Here is a 23631-nt window from a genome sequence, read left to right on the forward strand (position 1 = left end):
AATATACCACCATTATCTAATGTATTCCCTCTAAGTATTCATTTCTGAACCAGACTGGTAGGGCTATCAGAATAGTGTCAGTTCTTACAATGCTATGAACCAGACTAAACTGAAAACAGTAAGTAAGCTTTGAGTCATAAAGTACAAATAAGGAGTAATCCTTGTTTCCTCTTGAAAATGCAGATTTTAAGTGCTTGCTTTTGTCAAGCGTAATGATTGAATTCCATGTTCAGTACCAGCCATATCAAGCATATGGTGATATACTTCTTTTGTGGGGTTACTGTTAGGTTTATTTGTATTTCTGTAGAGACTCAGCTAAGAAGAGGCTCCTCTCTGTGAAATGGAAGGATAAGAAGGTGTCGTCCTCTTTGAAAGCAAGACCTAAATTAGTCAGACAAAGAAATGAAGGTGAAGAAGAAGCACAAGTGGCAAAACCACTTCTGCAAAGCAATTCCCCCTTTTTCATGGGAGTAACGTAATGAAAACATGTGATGGGTTGACCCTGGCTGGACGCCAGGCGCCCACCAAAGCCGTTCTATCACTCCCCCATCCTCAGCTGGACAGGGGAGAGAAAAATATAACAAAAAGCTTGCGGGTCGAGATAAGGACAGGAGAGATCATTCACTAATTACCATCACGGGCGAAACAGACTCAGCTTAGGGAAAATTAGCTCACTTTTTATTACAAATCAGCCAGAGTAAGGTAAATGAGAAATAAAACGAAATCTCAGAACACCTTCCCTCCACCCCTCCCTTCTTCCCGGGCACAACTTCACTCCCGGATTTCTCCACCAAGCCCCCCCAGCGGCACAAGGGGGACAGGGATGGGGTTTACGGTCATCACATGTTATTTTCTGCCGCTTCACCTCCTCAGGGCGAGGGCTCGTCACACTCTTCCCCTGCTCCAACGTGGGGTCCCACCCACGGGAGACAGTCCTCCACGAACTTTCTCCAACGTGGGCCATTCCCACGGGCTGCAGTTCTTCACGAACTGCTCCAGCATGGGTCCTTTCCACGGTGTGCAGTCCTTCAGGCACAGACTGCTCCAGCGTGGGTCCCCCACGGGGTCACAAGTCCTGCCAGAAAACCTGCTCCGTGGGCTCCTCTCTCCACAGATCCGCAGGTCCTGCCAGGAACCTGCTCCAGCGCAGGGTTCCCACGGGGTCACAGCCTCCTTCAGGAACCCACCTGCTCCGGCGTGGGGTCCTCCACGGGCTGCAGGTGGATATCTGCCCCACCATGGACCTCCCTGGACTGCAGGGGGACAGCCTGCCTCACCAGGGTCTTCACCACGGGCTGCAGGGGAATCTTCGCTCCGGCGCCTGGAGCATCTCCTCCCCCTCCTTCTGCACTGACCTTGGTGTCCGCAGGCTTGTTTCTCTTACATGTTCTCACTCCTCTCTCCGGTGGCTGTTTTCCGCGTCCCAACTTTTTTTTCCTTCTTAAAAATGTTATCACAGAGGCGTTACCACAATCACTGATTGGCTCGGCCTTGGCCGGCGGCGGGTCCGTCTCAGAGCCGGCTGGTATGGGCTCGCTCTCTCTCGAACACAGGGGAAGCTTCCAGCAGCTTCTTACAGGAGCCACCCCTGTAACCCCCCCCACTACCAAAACCTTGCCACATAAAACCAATACAAAACATTTTATGCTTCTTGGAAAGAAGGGCCCCAAAAAGCATGTCTCAGCCAGCTGGAAAATCACAGGTACCCTGTGTTACCTTGTGTGTCCAGGACAATATGAAGTCTGTTGGCAGACTGACTGTGGTATGACAGGGCTTTTGCTGCTGTGTGTGTCCTGGGCAGAGGCAGGTCTCAGCAAGAGCACACAACTGTGGGACCAGGTTCTGTGTCAGACTCCAAATTGTCTAGTTCTTCCCTTGGCAATCTTCCTCCACTTCTTAAAAGAAACAGTTTGTGGCATCCCCCTAAGTCTTCCTCTTGTTGAGCCAACTTTTAGCTTTCCAAGAGTGGATCTGCTCCACTGGGCAGTGCCTTCAGGCAGGTGGCCTACTCAGTCCTTTTAAACTGGCTGATGCATAGTGGGAGTTTGAAACATGTACAATTCAGGACTTGCCTTTAGAAATTTATCTTTGGGATTTTCACTTTCAGATTTTACAGATATTTTACTTTCCCATACAAATCTACAAATATGTGGTGTAATTGCAGTATTTTAATATTCCAGCTACAGAAGTGTGGTGTCTAGACAACACCATGTATTTCAGTCAGGCACAGAAGTATTACTGTCCCATTTTTATTTCTTTGGCAACTGACAGTCTCCTACTTTGCAAATTCACAGAGCAATGGTTTTAATAGAAAAGCAAAATATTACATTGCAGTAAAGATGTGAACTGGTTATAAATAAAAACCTCTACTATTACTTTCTCTGTTTCAGTTGCTGTTAATTTGCTAGTGCCTCTTCAGCTCTCTGAAACTTTTGTGAATAAATGAGATGACAAAGCATAATTACAATTCAATTATGCTAAATATTTGTTTTGAAGCTTGACCACTAGAATGCAAAGCTGTACATTTTCACCTCCATCCAAAAATATTTCTGAAATGAAATACTTGTTTCTGTCTCAGTGAAGCCAGAAACTGAAACTGGAAACTGAAGAGTAAATGACAGAAATAAATGATGCCTTGTCAAGTCCTGAAAAAGGCTAATGAAACCTTGCAGCTGCCAAATCTGACTGAAACCAGTAGCCTGTGAATTGCAATGTTCAAGGGAAAAAGTCAAAGATAATCCAGATGTTCCCAGGCAGAACACTTTGCAATACTTTTTCATCCATTTTCTTTCTGTGTGTATGAACTAAGAAATTAGATTATTGAGATTTGTTTTAATACATTTTCTGAAGGTTATTATTTGACCTTCAAAATAATTTAATGTGCTTAGCACGTTATTTCTGTCCATACTCATTACTTTAAAGGTGGCTTTTAATTTATCACAGGATTGTTCATTTGAAGGAGGTTTCTTTAGAAGGTTTCTTTTGACAGCTTCTTTTTATTCTTCCTGAAGTGCTTTTCTTTTGGCAATGCATAAAGTGAATCTTGAATATCAAAAGGAGATTTGTGCATAATTCTGGAACTGACTACCTTTTACCATTTATTTTTGCTCATTATTATACTGGCTGATGAAATATTCTAAGCTGGAGACTTGTGAATAAATCTTGATTTAAGTGCCTTTTAAAGAGGTAGTTCATATTTTGTTCATTTGTGGATTTGTATTTGTTTTGTAGCTGAGCCCATATCCCATTGTTAATCTACTAAGTCACCTACCTAGTGGCAGCAAAATAAATAAATAGTCACATACAATCACAAGCAAAAGGGTGCAAATGTGTATTATGTGTTATAAGATATATAGCCATCATTCTCTTCTGAGAAAGAGTGAAAACATATCCAATTTGTATTTTACTAGATCAGGACCCTGTATTACAAAAAAAAGATTTGAAAGTGGATTGGTACCCTCAACTCTTTCAAGTAATTAGGATCCTTAGGTTAGTCCCTTAGATGTATTCATCTGTACGGCCTATGGAACATAAAGATCATCCCTTCCAGTAAAGAGAGAAATATCAGATAATTCTGTCTCTGTAATTAAAAGGTAGTAAAATACTTAAGCAAGAAGAATATTTTTGTTTCAGCAGTGAGGTGGTAATGTACTGTGTTCTGCTTCCTCTTAACCGATTCTTTTCCATCGGTAGGTTTTGATTTTTGTTTAAAGCAGCATATGCTTGTTAGAATTAAGGCACTTACACATTATTTGAATAGATATATACCTTTGATATTGTAGAAGGTAAGAAATTGAAGTTGTATGTTAACAGTTTTGAACTAGACATTTACACAAGGAAAACAGTCCTTCCAGAGAAAAGGGAGGGGAAGTGGAAAAGGAGAAACTATTTAGAAGTGAAACAGTTGTTAGCGAGAAGGTGTTTGGAGAGTGATTTGGCAGGAGCATAGTCCCCCTTCCCCCTTCCTGTCGAATCTTTTCCTAGGATGTACTGTACCCTTTGTTCTTACAGAATAACGGTACTTTTGCTGGTGCCCCCTAACTCTAATAGTTAGAGTACTATGATCTGGCATTAGTTTGTTCCCTTGCCTGAGAAAGGTTTATGTAACTGTGCTGAGCCCTAAGAAGCTAAAGATGATGTGAGGAGCTACCACCTTTTCTAGCTGTCTCATATGCTGTGATTCGGTACATACGGTCTCAACATACGGTTCATGCCTTGTAGGCTGGATAGGCATGGGAATGCCTTGCTTATAGATCTGGTTAAGAAGATTTAAGGGAGATTGGTGCCCCGTATGGTCAAGACTTGCACAATTCTAGGTGTTCTAAGGAAAGGATGTTCAATTGCCTTTGGAACACCCTAGATCAACTCAGTGGGCAGGCAATTGCTTTAGACCTGGAACCATTTTGCCCAGATCCTGTGCTTCTGACATTGCTTCCAGTTTTATTGTAGATACTGTATTCTTTCTGATCTTCTTGTCTCTTGAGGCAATGTGCTGCTGTGGTTCCCAACCAAGGAGGCTTCATGCAGCAGCATTCAGATTGATGACAGCTTTCCACTGACCTAAAAAGCAACTTCAAAGGCCTGCCTGCATATGCACGGAGGATTTTGTGCTGATTCTCCACTCCTGCAGGCACCTAAATTCTACAGTTTCTATCTTAAACTTACAGAGCTGAATACAGTACCCTGCTTCCTGCTGAGTGGACTTTGGTGGAATGTATTACTGGAAGTCAGTCAAACTTGAGCAGTCTTTAGTAGGAGACAGATGCATGGGAGAGTGTTTAGGATCTGATTTTTTGATTCAGATAAGTGGAAACCTCTTGCTGATTTGAATGGGCCACAAACAGTGCATTAGGAAATCCTCTGATCCCTGTTGAGAATTGCCTGGTTATGTTTGGAGGATTAACCAAGGTGGGGATGCTCTGGAGTGGCAGGACTTTAAGCTTGTAAGAGAATTTATCAGGTATTAATTAATGTCAATTATTCACATATTTTAATAGAAACCATTTGTTTTACATAACCTTTTGTACGGAAATCTCATTATTATGCATGGTTGACTTGTGCTTTTTCTATGGCTGTTTCTCTTAGGTTTTTGAAATATGCATGAATGGTTTAATTTCATGTAAAAACTGCCTATGTATAAACCTAGGCAACTGTCAACAGAACTATTGTCTCTTAACTCTGCTAGAAAAATAATTCACACCATGCGTGTGTGGGGCTGTGATTGCCAGAGCCTGTTCATGGTGACAGGTGTTGGATATTCATCTGCTAATTTCTCATTAGAAACAATGTGGTAGGCTGATGATACAGTTTGGTGATTGGAGGCCCTGTCTTGATTTCTGTTTATAAAACGTATGGCTATGTTTACTGAAATAGTTTAAAAAATAATACATGCATCTTCAATTTTATAAAATTTGTCATAGAATTATTTTAAGATGAAAATATTTATTTTCTCATTGTTGACAAATATCTATTATCTGTGATCTGGAATTAGGCTCACAGCTTAAAATAAAGGACAAGTGGTGCTCACTGAGCTGCATCATTGGCCTTATTGTGGTAAAATGACCGATTTTGTTTTACCAGCTGTGACTTTGGAGGCAGGCTGAATGACAGGGAACACATAAAGCTCAACAGATTAAAATATTTCCGGCACATAACTTTGTCTATATCATTCAGAATTCAGCAGCAGTTCTTGCTTGATAAGCTTGCTAATGTCTTCATGTTCTAAGGAACATTGTGCTCCTGTATGGGGTGTCTTGTACAGGCTCAGTCCTGCAGTCCTCACTGAAGCAAAACTCCCAGTGAAAACCAGTATTAGTATGACCATGGAAAGCACTGAATACAAGGGTAGAACAACTCCTCACAAGAGCAATGTATCTGCCTAAGGAAATAGAGCGTGTAGTTCTGTGACTAATTATGAATTATAGAAAGAACTAAAGGAAAAAAGACACAAAGTTGGGAAATAAATTGTTGATTACTCATCTTGCATCAAAAGAGGACATTTTCAAAAGACAAGCCCAATTATACCTGCTTTTTGCAATAATATTCATATCTACTTCTCACCATTTCCATCACTTTATAGTAGAAAATAAGACTATATTGTCCTTCAGCTTCTTACATATGTGGCAAGGATGACTGAAAGGTTGCATGCAGAGCATTCTAATTTTATATGAAAAGAGTAGAGTAAGTTATGTCAGCAAGTTAACAAGAGGTAGCTTTTTAGTTTTTCTAGGAATGTGTTCTGAGTACTGCAGAAACAGCCAGATGTTGGTGAAATGCAGTGATACAAGTATATAAAAGCCATAGGACTCCATGTGTTGGATTTAATATAGTCTGGAATCGCAAATGGCCCTAGTTTGATCTTTGAGCTGAAGTGGTGAGGCAAGTGTTGCTTCTCCGTGGTTTAGCATCTGATAATGTATGAGTTGCTTTACCTTTTCTAATTAATGCAATATGAATTGCAGATATCTTAATGGATTATTAATTTCAAACTGTACAAGACTTAGTGTGCTCACAAAAAAGCTTGAAGTGAGTTACCCTTGCATATCTGGCTGGTTTTGTTACCCTAGAACTTGAATTTGAGTTCTTACTGCAGAAATCCACCTCTGGAGTGCCATGGAAGCAATGGTGTTTTCTGCTGTCACCATGAAACAGTTTAGTGGTGTCTTAGGCAAAGTGAAGGTAGGAAGCTGACCCTCTTATGCCTCTTTCTGGAAATCCTTTATGGATATGATGCCAGAAAAGGGTGAGCTGATTTTGTACTTAGTAGTTAAGTAACACCTTTCATCAAGGGGAACCAAGGTACTTTACAGATGCTAATGAATTAAGGTTCTGGTCATGTTTATCAGCTCAATTTTATAGATGGGGTACCTGAAGCATCAATTTAGTGATGTAAGTACGGAGGACCACTAGTTCTTTTTACTACAAAGGTACTAAGAATAACATAGTATCTTCTGTTAACAAATACAAAATTATCAAGCTCAAGAAATCATCTGTAGAGTTACAGATTCCTTGGTTGTGTTGATTGGTACATGGCATGCTCAGCCACCTCCAAGAGAGCAGCTATCAGTGAGAGCTTAGCAGCTTAGTAATTTGTTGGACAAAACACGTTCTGTATGGTTAAAAATGTGACTTTCTCCATTAATCATTAACCCGCAAATGACTAAATATATTTCCTGAATGACATCTGCTCTGCTGGTCTTTTCTTCCATGGTGAAATTGCACCAGTTTCCATCATAACATTGGTGACTAATGTAAGTATCTCTGTGTCTTTTTTTCAAGAAGTTCCTTGTGAGATCATTAATAGAACCTCCAAACCACATGATTTTTGTAAGCATCGTTGTTACCGCAATGGAAAGACTTAAAGAACAGCATGAACAGAAAAGACAAAACTATGTATTTCATGAATAGTAACTGAGCTTTGAAAAAGCAAATTACCTTGCAGTGAAATTCAAAATTTCACAGCAAATATTCAGTAGACAGCGCTGGTATAATTCTAAAAATAAATACACTGTACTTCACAGTACAATAAAAGTTGATCTTATCAGAATCCAAATTGTCAGATAGAGTACCATTCCTGCAAAATAAAGACTAAAAACATATACTAACTTCAGCTGGCTGTCCCTTAAAGCTGTTTGCAGAGTTCATGCATGTGGGATGTGTGGACTGCTAACCATTTTCATTATAGAGGAAGAGGTTTTAAAGTTCACCTTTCTTTGATACAGTTTTTTTTTCTGGGAGTACATTTAGAAAAACTTTTCAACATTTTTTATATGCTTGTAAAAAATCAGATTCTGTATGTGCATGAACATATGAGCCTGGTAAATGGAAGACAACCCTGAAACATTATTGTCATTGAAAGTAACCAATCATATTTTTTTCCTAATGATAAATTTGATAAGTGATGCACATCTTGGACATTCTGAATTTCTTCACTTCATGAAGAAAATTGTGTTCCCTGAGGCTTCTGTAACAAAAGAGAAAAGTAATAACATATCTCAGAAAACATGTCAGCCTGCAGTGAAATTAGATGACTGCATTTGTTTTGAATAGATACAGATGAACAAAAATGGTCCACCTATTACAAAGCCACATTGTAATATTTTTTTTTAAACCATTTGGTTTGGATTTTTGAGGGTAACTGTTAAATGCAACTACTCTTTGAATGAATATGCATGAAAAACTCAAGACTACTAAGGAGATCAGCACTAATTTATGTTGTTTATGCTGTTTGCCTTTTTGTTTTGTGAGATGTTTCCAAGCAGTGTCATGCTGTGGAATGTGGCCCCAGTATAAACGAGGTGATTCATGATACAATCCAGAATATTAGTGAGTGTTTCTGTTGTAGAATAAGTCTTACTGTAATCTTTTTTTTCCTGCCAGTTCAGTAATATGTGACCCTTTGCACTGAGCCCTCAAATGCAGCAAAAGGCAAATCATTAAGGTTTCACAAAACACAAGTTTAATCTTAAATGTTAAATAGACTTCAGTACTTATCAAATCTTAAGTTGCAGAAGAAGCCTCTGGAAGATAACAGTATAATATGTATAATGATTCGTGAACACTTCCTGCTATAGGTTGGTCCACTTAAATTTGAGCCACTTAAAATTTGGTCCACTTAATATGACCTATAGGCCTTGCTCTGTATGTTTATGTAATTTAACTGTAACAGTAACAATCAGAAAGGAAAGTAATTATAGGCCAGCTAACATGGAATCTATCAGAGTTTAAAAGATTGATCTTATGGAAGGCTGTCTTACTATGTAATATAAAAATACTGTCTGCTAAATGTCACTTTAAAAATAACATCTGTTTTTAAAGTGTCATCCAAACTGAATACAAATTGAAATCTGGACTAAGATCCTACAGATTGTTGACAGTTTGGTGGTTCTTTTTTTGATCAGAGTCAGTGATCTGGGATAAAGGGCTAAAATGGTGAGATGGCTAGGTTAATATTCCAGTTTCAGTTGATCCTTCCTGAGTCAGGCTGAATTGAAAGCAAAATATTGGGAAGCACACAGTGAGCTATACTGACTACCAACTTCAAAGGTATTGACATAAAAGGAGAAGGACATGAAAAGAGGAGAACTGTCAGTGAATAACCAGCAGCAAGAAAAACCCAACAGGCATCTGAAGGGGACACAGACAATTCGAGCATTGCTTTCTCAATCATCATTTTCTCCCTAGTGGAACCAGTATCATCTCTGTTGACTCTCTGTGAGATAATTCCAGCAAACATTAATATTTTAAACCCCCAAACTTTGTATTTTTTCAGAAATCCTCCTCCTACTTTGCTACATCCTGAAAAATGGTGCAGAGGATTCAACCATTTCATTTCACAGTGAGTTTTATTTTCTTTTAAAAACAGCTTATTCAGCAAGGCCTACGTGTGTCAATCTGAAAACAGAATCTGTCTATGGAGTTGTTGCTTTTGCAGGTTTTTAACTTCAGTTTTCTTTTCACAGACTCTAGACTATGCTTCACTTTTTGAAAGCTATACAGCAGTTTGATCTTCTCATGTAATTTGCTTCACAGCTTCTCTGAACTCCTTAGTTGATTTGCTTCTTGACTTTGATGGACCTGGGACAGGTTTATATATATACCTGATTTCCTTGATGGTTTTGCAGTGAAATTTTGTGTCAAGAAGAAAAAAGTGTTAGTGAAAATGACTGCTGGTGAATATAAAATAAGAATTTGAAAGACAAGAAAGAAAAGAGTTGCCTTTTACCACTTTGCTAATACTCAGTAGGTTGTATACCCAATATATGTAATTGAGCACCAGTTATGCTCTTCCAGTGGAGGTAGTAGAAGTACATTCCTCCAGAGCAGATTGACCCTAGTTCTCTTTCTCCATAATGCATGTCCTTGTTTGCACAGTAGTGCACATTGTGATATATAGTGGAATCAGTGTGTAATTACAAAAGACGCTGGGTGGTGGATGAATTCCATTCTATTATAGAGAAACATTTTTACAGTATTTATGCTCTGTAGCCTATATTCTGGGGGACTCTAGCACTTCTGGGTTATATTCCACTTGTCCTTTAGAGAGTCAGTGCAGCTGGTAAATAAGATTACATTCCTTTCTCAGAAACATTGTGCATTAACCTTCAACATAGTTATACAGGTTTTTCTTACTTGGTATCTTCCTTTTTAGAAGTCCCTGCTGAGCTTGAGAACAATACAAAAACCTAAACATTTCTTAATGTTTGTTCAGTCCTTTAGTTCAGCATGCACTGTTCCTAAAAGAAATCAAATGTTGGTACTTTATGGCTATACTTGTTTTTAATCTTGTCCTTTGGGTTTTTGATATCTTCAAGGTGTATATTTTCAACCACATTGATTTTTAATTACTTTTGCTTAATTACTTTCTCTCACCAGCAACATCTGCAGGTTCTCAAATCTTGCTTTTCATTTTTACAGTAATATGCACAATGAAGTAAGGAAGTATGCTCATATGCAGTCTCTTAACATGGAGAAATGCAACAATTGTAATAAATATGCTGGGTTTATAGCTACCTTTAAGAGAACACTGAAATGGAATTCTCTGTGACATTGCTTCATTCTTGGGCATGTGTTGGTGAGATTGTTATGATGCAGAGGTTACAAGATGTTTTTATGGAGGCTTGGATTTACATTAGTGGATTTTCTAAAAAAAAATTAAATAATGAAATATTGGATCATACAACTGCAAACCTTTTAGCTATTACTGATAATTGGCTCATTTATATGCATTAGTTATGCATTTGTTGATGCCCACCTTGTGACAGCTTAGTTATGATAAATTAAAAGCAGTGATTGTATAAACTCTGTACTGCCTTTTATCCATATGTTAGGACCTTGCCTAATGTTTCTGTCATCCTTGTGATGAGTGGCTAGCTTTCGAATAATTTCATTATCTATCTCCTTCCTGATGGCCAACATAATTTGCATAACAAGCTTATCTGGTTCAAGTTGTGGGCCAGACCTGTGTACTGACAAAAACCGAGCATGCAGCTTTGGCTAAGCATACTTTTGACTTCAGTTCTGTTTACACAATAATTTTATTTATGCCAAGATTGCCAAACCTGGTCATTGTAGCTTTTTTCACCCCACATTCTCGTCCCTTGAAATGCCACTGCCTCAAGAGGCATTTTTGTTGTAAGTGTTCTCTCATGTATTATAGTGACTTACAATATGCCTGAGCTGCAAGTTTCAATGTACTTTTGTAGGTAACTCTTTAAACTGTTAAAATAGTAATAATGTATTTTTCAGAAATGAAGTCTGTATTTTTAACTATGATTCTGCTGCCCCAAGAGATATGATTTTGCAGGAGCATTTTAAAGTCAGATACATATTTACAAAATCTGAATGGAGAAAGGGTCAAGATAGTTCTTAGCTTGGTGAATTTATGTTTCTATTCCCAGCATTGTTGACCTTGACTTGACATGAAGACTGTATTGTGTTGTCCTCATAAGGATTTTTACAATGAGATAGCTAATCTAAGTTAGATACTTTGTTTTAAAAAAATACAGACAAGACACAATTTCAGCCAAGTCATCTCTGGCAGCAGCCTAATTTTGTATTTGGTATCTACTGAGATACGCGCAGCACATACATACTTGTAGAAGGTCAGTAAGATTCTATGTATGCCTGTTTATCTGTACTACTGTAATTGTCCATGAAGAACTTGGCTGCTCTGCTCATAATGTGAGAAAATTATCTGTTTATTTTATCTACATATTAATATGGTTTACCATTCCTATAAGGCCATGTAAACAACCACATCAGTTGTTGGAGGATTGGCTCCTAAAAGTAATATACTTTTACCTATGTTTATTTCTATGCTGAAATAAAATAGAAGTCATGCCCATGAATGTTTATGAAGCTTTTTTTTTTTTGATAGCTACAGCATAGATGACATTTTGATCTCTTAAGATAACAATTTGTGTCCACCACTATTTTAGACACAGGGCTTCAGAATTCATTCATAAAATAATACAGGCTGTATTTTAAAATGAATAAAAGAAATACCTATTCACTGAAATTATCTCACATACTGCAAATCATTTTTTTGGCAGTTTAAGCCTTGACTGATCTCCAGGGGTAGATAGAAGAGTTAATATGTTCTTGGAGCAGAAGGATACAATAACCTTTATTTACATTACATCACAAAATGGTAATTTTAATTAAAATGAGCAATGGTATCTCCAGGGACAGACATTCTCCTTTTAAATTTATTTAACCAATGATTAGCTATTATGGTTCTTTGAATTAATTAGTCACTCTTGAGCTGGAGGGAATTAAAGAATTAAGAAATTCAGGAAGTACTGAAGTCAAAATGTGAAGTTACAGGATTTATGGTTGCATTTATCACTAGAAAGTAACTTTTATTTTAGCAATGACATTGCAAATACAATACAAATATAATTTTTAGTCTTGATAAACTCATTTTTTTGTACTCAATTTAAACACAGCCTTGCAAGCTGAATTTCATAGTGATGAGTCTACATTCAGAGTTATTCAGTTAATAGATCATTGAGATATATAGGTTTTAAGTGTTCCATTCAGATTTAACTTCTCTGAATGCAGATCAATTTTTTTCACAATTTAAGCAATTGTTTAGTGACATTCTGTTCATGTTACATAAAGAATATTTTACTGTTTCTGTCACTGAGAACATGATATGTGTTTGACATAACTCATTAATTTCATAGTGTCTAAGAAGACAAAGAGGTTTGCAAATGTCAGAAAGATACAGGTTGTGATGTGTAAGGTTATCACCAAATCCGTAAGTTTTCGCATTTTATTCATTGATGTAGACTCTGAGAATCTGTCTACAGATGAACTTGAAATACTAAATTGTGGTACCTGACAAAAGATCTCCACCACTTTTGAGTATTGCATGGGATGTTTTTATACAGATGAATGGGCATATATAATGGATACAATGATCTTCAGCTTTCTAATGAAAAGTTGTAGTAAAAACCTGCAATTTTAGGTAGAGGTGAGAAACTTCCATGCAGGTTTGAAGTTCTGACCCTGTAAAGAATCGTGCTAGATTTTACAAATGTCACAGTATCAAGGTTTTTCATTCAGTGAAGTATACTGTTGAGTTCCTTGCCATTAGTGATAAGCACTCATTCTTCCTGTGGTTCCCATGGTTTGTGGGTTTATTGGCTTGCTATTCTCAATTGTAAACACTAACAGTAGTAAGTATAGTGCAGTGAGAAAGATATGTATCCATGGTGGAGTGGCAAGTCTATTTGGGAAACATTAGCGGTTCTAGGATGCTGCATAGAAGATTGTAGTATCAGAGAGAGCACATGAAATAATTGTCTGATGAGACAAAGTTTCCTTGCTCCCTTCTTCAAGCTCCTGTTGTCATTAAATGCCAGTATTTCTGTTTCTCAAGTAGTCTCTGCCTATTGCTTTTTCACTGGGATGTTTTTTAAGCTTAATTCAAAGCTTAGATGCTTCTGGAGCTCTAACATTATTACCATTTTTTGGAAGGAAGGCCTTTTGTAATAGCTAATGTTTGCCATCTATCTCTCTGCTTTACTTGAAAGGAAATGTAAAGGCAGGATGTTACCACCTGTTGTTACTACATGGTTTTCACTCCCATAATATTTGGTGAAAGTGAAGGCTGAGCATGGCAGAAGACTGAGGACAGTAAGACAGAAGTGGTAGGCATGAACACTAAGATGCAGGGTGGGAAGGAAGGAAGATGGCAGGAGCAAAGAGAAGTGAAATATGTCTGTGCTGATCTACTAGTAGTTTGTTTTTAGGGGCAGACTTACTCCTTCCAGTTAAATTATTCTAGTTCTCGAAGAAAGGATGTGTTCTAGATGATCCAGGTTTGTTTGGAATGCATTTTTGATGGTATGAAAGGCAGAAGTATGGAAATAGGAAAGCAGTAAAAATTGGAGTTGCAAAAAATATAAAACAAATAATAATCCACCATTTCTGCCTGATAATAGTACCTTTGCACCGGACTGATGAAGCAACAGTAGAATAGTAATGCTTTATTCCTGTCAGTAGATTTTTAAGTCATCTGTACTTGTAGAATAGAGACAAGAGTGCAGTTTCTTCTTTTACAACCGAAGAAACTGAGACAAAGGGAATCTTTCTCAAAGTCACTCAATCATCAAGAGCAGAGCTGGGAATGAAGCAGTCCAGCATACTTTTAGATTAGGGGAAGCTCCAGGAAGCACAGACATGCCTGCTGTCCTTCTGTGGGCCATGAGGTTCAGGTCAGGTCTGGCAGACAGTAATGGGAAGAATGTTGCTAGTGCCTGTGGACTCCCATCTAGTAGAACTAACCTGATCTCAGCTGCCCAGATATTTGTGAATTACTTCAGATGAAGACATCATAGCGTGGCTGCATTTGGGGTTTCACAGCAGAGGGCATCGAGCAGTCAGCTTAATGTTCTGTGAGTGAGTAACTTCCCAGCTGCTCTGTGATTATGGCATAGTGGATCTACAATTGCATTTTTAGTGGCTGTCCTTATTTACTGGAAGATAGGAAAGAATGCACTAAACAGCAAGGGAGAGAAAAATATCTCTGTCCTTAGCTGCCTTTCCAGCTATGACATAAGATGTGAAAGAAATAGTCAGTAGCAGACTATGCTTTCCTTATCTCTTACCTTCTGCCTCAAATCAGGGTCTGCTGTAGTGTCAAAGGGGGATGGATACCTAAAGGGAGAAAGTTTGGTACAAATGCAAAACATACTGTTTCTAATAAAAAGCTTCAGTTGTAAAAGGTTCTGAAGGCTATTTCTGTTCCTGGGTCTTCAAAGACAGGCCAAAGAAATAGAGCAGACCCATTCCTGATAAAAGGCTAGGAACCCCTCAATTTTGTCATACAATAAATAAATGTATTTGGTGTTTTTCAGATGCTCCCTAGAATTGTTCTGACTGAATTTCTGTTGTCTCTGGTAAAATTTTAAGGGTTTCAACATGAGCAAAGTCTGATCCATTCTAAGAGCTGCAAGAAGTGCCACTCTATAGCATTTGCATTGTTTGTTCTCTAAAACATGTATATGAGCCAGAATAAGTTGTTGTGTCTACTTAGCCCAAAGGAGGCTGGGAAACCTGCTGTAATTTTTGAAGCTTTAGAGGAGGTAAAGCTATTTACTACACTTAATTTTACAATTTCAGTGTGAGTGAACCTTTGTTAGGTTTCAGATGTGTGCTCTAAATTACACTGTATGGTGCTTGATGTTAAAAATTAAACTTAAAGAAGATTTATTAAGAAAACAGGTGCTGGTGACATTTCAGTGTTAGAGTATTTCTCTCATCGTTAGGGAAGATTAGTAATTTACAGCATTTGCTACCAAAAGGCAGATCAATAAAGATATAAATGTGTTCTGACTATCGGAATTTATATTATGCATGTGATGATTGAGTACTTTGTCATAAATTCAGTCTTTCATCCTGATATCCGATTGTAGCAGAAGGAACAGTAAAATCCTTGTTATTTGTCATGGGATGCTGGTTCAAGACAGGAGGCGTATTTAATCTATATACATACCCTTAGTGCTTCAGCATTTGCTTTTTCCAAAGGGGAAATTATATATAGTTCTGAAGATAAGAATATTTGTATCCTATATGTCCTGTTGAATTAGGACTGAAAACGGAAATGCTGTTGGCAAAGCTGTCACAATTTTTTAGTTAATTTTTGCAAACAGGTGACCTGCAGCAGTGGGGGATGGGTAGGCCTGGGAATGGGAAGCAGGGAGGCTTCAGGGAAGCAGGCACATCCCTGCATCATTATTGCAAACGTAAGTCATGAAATGTCTTTTCTTCTCCACCTTTCTGCTGCATGTGACTGATCAGTGTCTGCCACAGCTACGTGTGGTACAGAGGTAGGAGGAACAGAGTGACAGATAGGAACAGAGCAGTTTAACCACTTAAAAACAATCTCAGAGATTGTTATTTTTCATTCGTTGACTGGAAGGTTTCAGACCAAATGTACCTGGCCTAGATGATCTTGCTTGTCAGTGTCTGTTCCTCCATTTCTCTAAGCAGGGGGGTCAACCCAGTTGGGTCATGCTCTTGATTTCATTAATCTTCCACCGTGAAACAATCTGCTGATGGAAGTAGCCAGGAAAGTACGCAGAAGAAAAAATAAAAATCTCAGAATCTAGAGATCTCCTTATCTCTGCTTGGTGAGAGGATCAAGAGAATATCACCTTACTCTTTCTCCTCTCTGTCTGGGAAATCTCTGTTCTAGATTCCCCAGCAGAGCCGTCTCCACCTTTAGGGGCAAGCTGGTAACTGTTTTTTCTGAGATTGGAGGAGAGTATCTCAGCACCTCAGGATGACCTGAAGTCCTGTGCAAGACCCTGGAAAGCTCTTCTGTCCCAATAGGAGAGTCCTGGAAATATTCCTCACTGCTAGGCAGCAGGTACTGTCTAAGTAGTGAAGTATTTGGGGGGCAGGGGGAGTGGTGTAGGGTTGTGTGAGGAGCAGGTGATGGGGAGAGCAGCCTGGTGGGCCAGGCAGTGGCAGAGAGATAGGGACTAGAGGAATGGCAATGAGGACTTTATCTAACCATTTGTTGAACAGATTGGAGACTTTTTATGTCTCTTGCCCAGAGGCTGAGGTGTGGATTCCCCAGCTCAAATACAGAGGCTGATATACAGTCATAATTTCTTCCAGATAATAACCTATGCATCTTCTGTGCATGTAGATGATAAACAGTGACTAGATGTCTAGTTGGATATTTGGTTTATGAGACAAAATAAGTTCCAGCAATCCACTGCCAGCAGATGAGAAATCATCAGAAAATGTGGCATACACAAAATGTATTAATTGAAGAAAACAAAATACTGGAGATAGATCATAATGTAACTAAGCTATAAGGGTTGGAGCTGCTTGGTTTCTTTATTTTTAAAGAAAGTACTTGTGGCCAAATAGGTCATAATAGATCTGATGAAAGAGAACTTCTGAAAGAAATAACTGCTGCTGCTCTGCTTAGGTTTGTCTGCAGTAGTGAATGATGTTAGTAATTGTTTTCTATTTCTGAACACACAGGAGACTTAGACCACCATTGCAGTTCTTATGAAATCTATTTCTTTCCATTTATTCATTAGTAAATATTAGCTCATGAATGCTGATAAATATCTCTCCTTTTCAGTCATCTGATTTGCTCCTTGCAAAATGGCAGTTTACATTGTTGAGATGTAGCAATTCCAACAACGTTATCGTCCAAGTGCAAGCAGCCAGTGCATTTTTAGAGGCTGTCTCAGATGGGCCTATGTATATGGGAGCCTGCTCTTATCCCCTGCTAATAAATGCTTCATCTTTGCCTGTAATTGTGGCAGAATGGAAATGGTGCTTAGAAGCCTGGCTGTGAGATTGCAGCAAATGGCTGCAACCTATGTTTAATGTAGTGACACTAATGAATTCTGAGAATTAATTTTCAGCTAAGAAAGCATGATAGAACATACTAGAATTTCAAATTAGGTAATGGATTGACTTTCATCAAGGCAAGCATGTACAGCTTTTGTTTCCTTTTCAATCTCTACTTACTTAACCTTCCCATTATTTTAGATCCAAAAAGTAGCAGACCAAATATGATCATATTTTCATCATACCTTATATGAAACCCATCTTCTAGTAGATTTGCTAGTCAATTTGCTCAATGAAAGGCAGTCTCACTACGTTGGGGTTTTTGTTTGGTTTTTGTTGGGTTTTTTGTTTGGTTTTTGTTGGGTTTTTTGTTTGGTTTTTGTTGGGTTTTTTGTTTGGTTTTTGTTGGGTTTTTTTTTCTTTGGGTTTTTTTTTTCCTTTGGGTTTTTTTTTCTTTGGGGTTTGTTTGTTTGTTTGTTTTAATCATTTCCATGGGCCAAACAAATTGGCTTAATTTGCAGGTGCAGCACATTTGTTAGTTTTATATGTAATTGCAGCATGGTTGATGTTTGACAGTGCCTAAGCTAACTGTCCAAATTGGTCTTAAAGGAATGCTCAAATGAGCACCTGAAGATATTTTAGTTTTCTCCATTCCTCAGAAGCAAATGTTTCAGTGATATGACTTCTTAATATTGTTTTTTACTTGCACAACGCACACACTGATTCTGTTGGCTGCATTGAATAAGAATATTTTCTGATAAGTGTCATGATAAAAGCTGTTTTGTTACTGTACTCTTCCTCTTTCAAATGTTAATATTGCTGGATTTTTGTGTATTACTTCTTGATTTCTTTTTTTCTGGCCTTTACATGGAATACATCTCCTTACTGAATGTACTGGCAACTTTGGCCTCAGGCACCCATATGATTAACTTTTTCACACATTATAGTTCTATTTCAGGGTGCAGGTCAGTAGAAAACACTGTGATAATGCTCACCTTCATGCTGGCTTTAGCATTGTAAGAGCTGATATTCTATATTAAATTATTTTTTTCTGAGGAGCAGTATGGCGTCAATACTGCTTCCAGTGTAGGAGATGATGCCTTACTGAACACCTGCAGTGACGCTGGCAGTCTGATGCATCATTTTTCTCTAGCCCATAGTTAGTGGCCCAAAAATTGTTACTTTACAGGTAACGTTGACTAACAGCAGCAGCATGCGTTCAGTGTGGCACCAAAAGCGACACAGTTGAAATGACAGTGTGTAGAAGCAGAATATATAAATATACTTCAGAATACTAATAGGTCTTGTCTACATACAGAGGAATTAGTACAAAGGAATATGCACCAAGAGGAGAAAAATAAGGACTATCTTTTCATTTTCATATGACGGCTCTCCATCCTGCACTCCATTGCAGCAGGCCTGGTGATACACCAAATTGGCACTGAATATCTGAGTATGCACTGAGCCCACAGTACCTACTGTGACTAAGCTGCGAGCTGGTTACTGGCACTTGAAACATAATAACGAGTAATTTCTGCAAGTGACTGTGTCGACACTTCTGCTGTTTCAGAGCAAAAGGAGAGTGTATATGCCATGCACACTTCAATTCCCTATGGCCTGCCTGGTCTTTCTGCTGCTGTGTTCCTAATGTGCTAGGAACTTGCGGTTTAACTTGTTGAATTAAAGCAACTTCAGTGGAGATGTACATTTTCCTGTCAGTTTCTTCCCTGAACTGGAGTAGAAGTACTCCATACATGAATTTAAGCAGCTGTCCCTCACCCTTGCATGGCTGTTAGTTACTAGCTCTCTGCTGTGTTGTGGTATCTCACTAACCATCTGAAAGGGCTCTGTTCTTCCAATATAGGCACAAACTTTTGGCACAGTAGTAGGTGTGCTCTGTCTGAGCTTGGAACAGACTGATCACAGAATCATGTGGATGTGTCTTGTGTCATTAGCTTGGTCATCTTACAAATTCATGAAGTTTTACTTGTGTTTCAAGTGAAATCCTAAGTGACCACAGATTGCAAAAACATCCTACTACCAGAGAATGAAGGCTGCATATAGAAGAAACAATATATAAACTTTGATAGTTGCAAAGCAGAAGAATAGCATGCATGCAAAGTGAATAGTCAGCAGGAGATTGGCAGGAGTATGCAAGAGAAGCAAAGGTAGTCCTAAAGTGGTCTTCAAGACTGCCTCCCTGACAGAACTTATGCTCATTAAAACACCTGCCAGACCTAAACAGCTAGCATTTCAGGCACATAATAAAGAAGCTAAGAACTTTTTTCCCTAAAATGTTTTCCTTCTGTCTCTTCTTGTCGGGATTCCTTAATGAATGCAGTATCCTGGACATTTGGATGTTTCACCTATGGGCCATCTATATGGAAAAATTTCTCTTGCAACTTCTGGATCTTGTCCATAGAGTGTCTTTGGAGGTGCATTGCTCCAGAGCTCAGACTAGAATTCATATTAATAACTACATACCATCAGGTAAAAGATTTGTATGTTCTTCACACTTTAGTAAACACAAGATATTCTGTCTGGAACTACCAGATTTCTTGAAGACAATCCATTTAAACTCTAACGTTATTATCTGAAAAGCAACTGCCATGACATTAGGGCCTGTTGCGATAGGACAAGGGTTAACGGTTTTAAACTAGAAGAGGGTAGATTCAGACTAGATATACGGAAGAAATTTTTTACACTGAGGGTGGTGAAACACTAGAACAGGTTGCCCAGAGAGGTGGTAGGTGCCCCATCCCTGGAAACACTCAAGGTCAGGTTGGACAGGGCTCTGAGCAACCTGATCTAGTTGAAGGTGTCCCTGCTCACAGCAGAGGGGTTGGACTAGATGACCTTTAGAGGTCCCTACCAACCCAAACTATTCAATGATTCTATGATTCTGTGACACAGCTTCACTTGGATTCAGTTATATTACTGAAAAATTCCTGATGTAATCAAATTTAACAAGAAAATTTATATATTAACAATATAGCATAAACACTATAAATTTGTAATTATTGTTAGAATGATAAAAATCAAATGAGTTGCATGAGCTTTTCTGACTGAAATCTCCACTTCGGATACTCACCATCAATCTGTGATTTTGTATACTACACAGTTTTTTGTTGGTTTGTTTTTTTTTCCTCTGCCTTCCTGATTAATGTTATCTTCCTTTTCAATGCTTTTTTCCTTTCTCTCTGGAAACATATAAATTTAACCAGGATTGGCATAGACCATATTGACCATGTGGGTGTATTGACTTCTAAAAACCATGGATCACAAAATGAAAAGGGGGGGGGGAGAGTAGCTGACACACAAGACACAGTTGTCAGAACCTGTTGAAGGCTAATGATGGATCTCTTCTTGGGGAGAAGGACAGTTATTTATAGCCCTGTGCTCAGAGGGATGGAAATAAAGCTGGTTCTGATACTTTAGTCTTTCTATCAGGAGGCTACAGTTCTAGCCTATAGCAAAATTCACCAAAATAGTTATAAAACTGGTAGCACATTTTACAGACTGTCTTTTCTGGACCAGATGTACCAAGAAGAGGTTGGGAAAATGGTTTTCAGGAATCTAAAGTATAAAAGTTATGTTCAAAGATATTTCAGGATCATTTTAAGACCAGACTTTAGGCTTCAGTAAAGTACTTGAGGTGAGACTAAACTTGAATTATTTTGCTAATGTGTTTGGTAGTATTTGAAATCAATTAATGTGTATGTTGTTTTTTTTAAGATGTAGTTTAAATTTTGCAAATTGATACTGATATAATATAGATTATTCTAAAAGGTATTAAAGTTTCATTGAACTTTTGGCTAAAAGATAATCTTTATTTGTGATATTTGGCCCTGCTAAGGAAGTACTTTAGGTGTATTGCTTAAATCAGCAAATATGAGATGTAATTGTAAAGTATGTACTACGAATGCATCTCATCAAATAAACTCATCTTGGGCTGTAATTCTTTGCAATGGTAGGTGCTAGAAGGGAGATATATACTGAATTGCAGCATTTCTTTTTCACATTCTCAAATAATGTCAATATTATTATTTGAGCAAGATAAAAAGATTACATTAATATAAAGAATTAGAGGGTACTTTACAGCAGTCTAATCCTGTTAGATCATTCTTCTCTTTGGACTATTATTTCAACTTTATTGTACAGAAAAGAATTAAACTGTAACGATGCCTTCCTCAATTTTAAATTGTCATTATATAAATTAGCATGATACTTTATTTTATGCTAATTTAATAGGATTTATCTCTTTACTCATTACTAGATCACCTGTTCCTATCACAAACAGAACTTTGATACTCTGGCTAGCATTTAATTCTGACTCATTCATTTCTCTTCCAGTCTGAATTATGTAGGTCTGCAGAATTTTCTGTGATTCTTATGCTAGCACTTATTATTGCGATATAGAAGATCTACCTAAAACTTTCATTTTAAAAACAAAACAAAGCTCTATATCAAATTGTTCTGACTAGTGTTCTATCATAGGTTTCACTTGTGGTTTTTAATAGGCTATATACTACAGTTCCTAGTCAAACTCTCATTGGAGAATAGGTAGAAAATTAAAGTGAATGAAGTATTGTCTATTCAGTTTAGGTTATGTTTAATGTATATTAACTGTATAGCACTTACAAGATACAATGCCATTTTTTCATAGTAAGCTAGTTACAGTTAAAAAGAGAGATTAAATAAGCTCAAATTCATAGCCTTTGTACTAGTATACTTGTAGGGTGAATTCACTTAGTTAAGTATTTTATGCCAGATTTATTCCAATGTAGAGAAGGAATCTTGTTGCATACTGAGGAACTCAAATTTGTGGAAAAAGAAACTACTGTATAATAATAGCCACACAGTAAGCCAACTCAAATCATGCTGTAATGAAATAACATCATTGTCTGAGACCAGTATTTCTCTGTCACAGGTGTCTTATAAAGGATTTTGAAAAGCGTCCTTCAGTCACTCACCTGTTGGAGCATCCATTTATTAAACAAGTACATGGTAAAGATATGTCTCTGCAAAACCAGCTGGCTGAGCTCATCCAAGAACAACAGCAGCTAGGTTCCATAGCCAAAACAAGGTACAGTACAATATACATGCTGCAGCCCTCCTTCCCCACACTAATCCTGGAAGCACAAGTTGAAACTTTGAATGCACAGACATTTATTGTTCCAAATGATCATATTAATGCATTGACTAGCAGTATTATTAGCAGTAAGTGCTGTATGCCATGTGAATGCGAGAGACATGTTTTCCCATTCACACTTTTTAAAGCTAATTTGATCAGCCGTAATGCAACCTTCTCCTGAGCCTTCTTTCTCCCACTTAACTCTTTCTATATGTTCATTTCTGGATCAGTCACAGAGATGCTAATAATTCCAGAATGTTCTGGTTTGTTGAAATATATATTGGCATGATGAAAAATTATATTTTAGTAGCAGATCTTTAAAAATACAACTGTGAATAATGAAGTAACTACTAGAAAAGGTTAAGAACAGAACACTTTAAAGTTTGCTGTTTGATTAGATACTATTAGTAAGAAGGCTATTCAGTACTTAATTGTTTTGTCTGTAGTTTAATAGTAACTGCTATTTTTCATTCAGCCTAGTAATTCTAAAATGTGCTTAAAAAGCAATAAATGTTTATCAGCAGCAGTGGGATTTTTTTTACTTTTGAGGCTGATTGTAAATATGTCTTAGTTGTTGTCCAGAGGGTGGCAGAATTTCACTGTTTCAAAAGAGAATTAAATGCAAATGAACACACCTTCCCAAGCTCAGCAATCATTCTGTGATAAAAAATTTGTCTAGAGTGAGATAAGCTGTGGCCCATTATTATAAACAAACACCTACTAACGTTGATGAAGAAAATTAAATGTCATAAGTCATAAACACGTATATACTTATATGCCATAAGACTCTGTAGCTTAAATGCTAAAAGCCCAAACAAAAATGTGCAAGTTAAAATAAAGGAATAGCTATATGAACAGTTGCAAGGTGAAGTTGACGTCTGTGGGTTTGTTGGTTTTGGGTTTTTTTCTTTTCTGGAAAAACATACCAGGAAGTGCTTACTGTGGGTGAGGGAGCTATGCCAGTGTTACACTAGAAATTTCTGCTTATCTAGCCTCCTAAGCAGACCTTCTCCGTGTAATACCTCACAGATCAGATTGCCTACAGCTGTGGGTTGACTGGCCCAAAAGGTCTCAGAGTTTTCGCAGCTGTTGACCAAATAGAAGATAGAGACAGAGTAAAATGATCCTTGTGCTAAGAGGAGCTCTGAAATGGATGCCTCATGGTATTT

At 37.8% G+C, this 23631-nt stretch overlaps 1 protein-coding gene across 14 annotated transcripts in view; it reads left to right on the forward strand.

The window, feature by feature from the left end:
• Nucleotides 1–23631, forward strand: part of MYO3B (myosin IIIB) — a 213651-nt gene that overhangs the window by 70059 nt on the left and 119961 nt on the right. For 13 of the 14 annotated variants that reach the window (XR_011324318.1, XR_011324319.1, XM_069781384.1 and 10 more), the window contains 2 exons: nt 9272–9337; nt 22259–22414. Coding sequence is in view for 12 of the 14 variants with exons in the window: in XM_069781384.1 (XP_069637485.1) it covers nt 9272–9337; nt 22259–22414 (222 nt within the window). In the remaining 2 variants the exon portion in view is untranslated. The remainder of the gene's footprint in view (nt 1–9271; nt 9338–22258; nt 22415–23631) is intronic. The other variant, XM_069781393.1, reaches the window with a different exon arrangement.

Source organism: Haliaeetus albicilla, chromosome 4, assembly GCF_947461875.1.
Source record: "Haliaeetus albicilla chromosome 4, bHalAlb1.1, whole genome shotgun sequence".
Taxonomy (NCBI): domain Eukaryota; kingdom Metazoa; phylum Chordata; class Aves; order Accipitriformes; family Accipitridae; genus Haliaeetus; species Haliaeetus albicilla.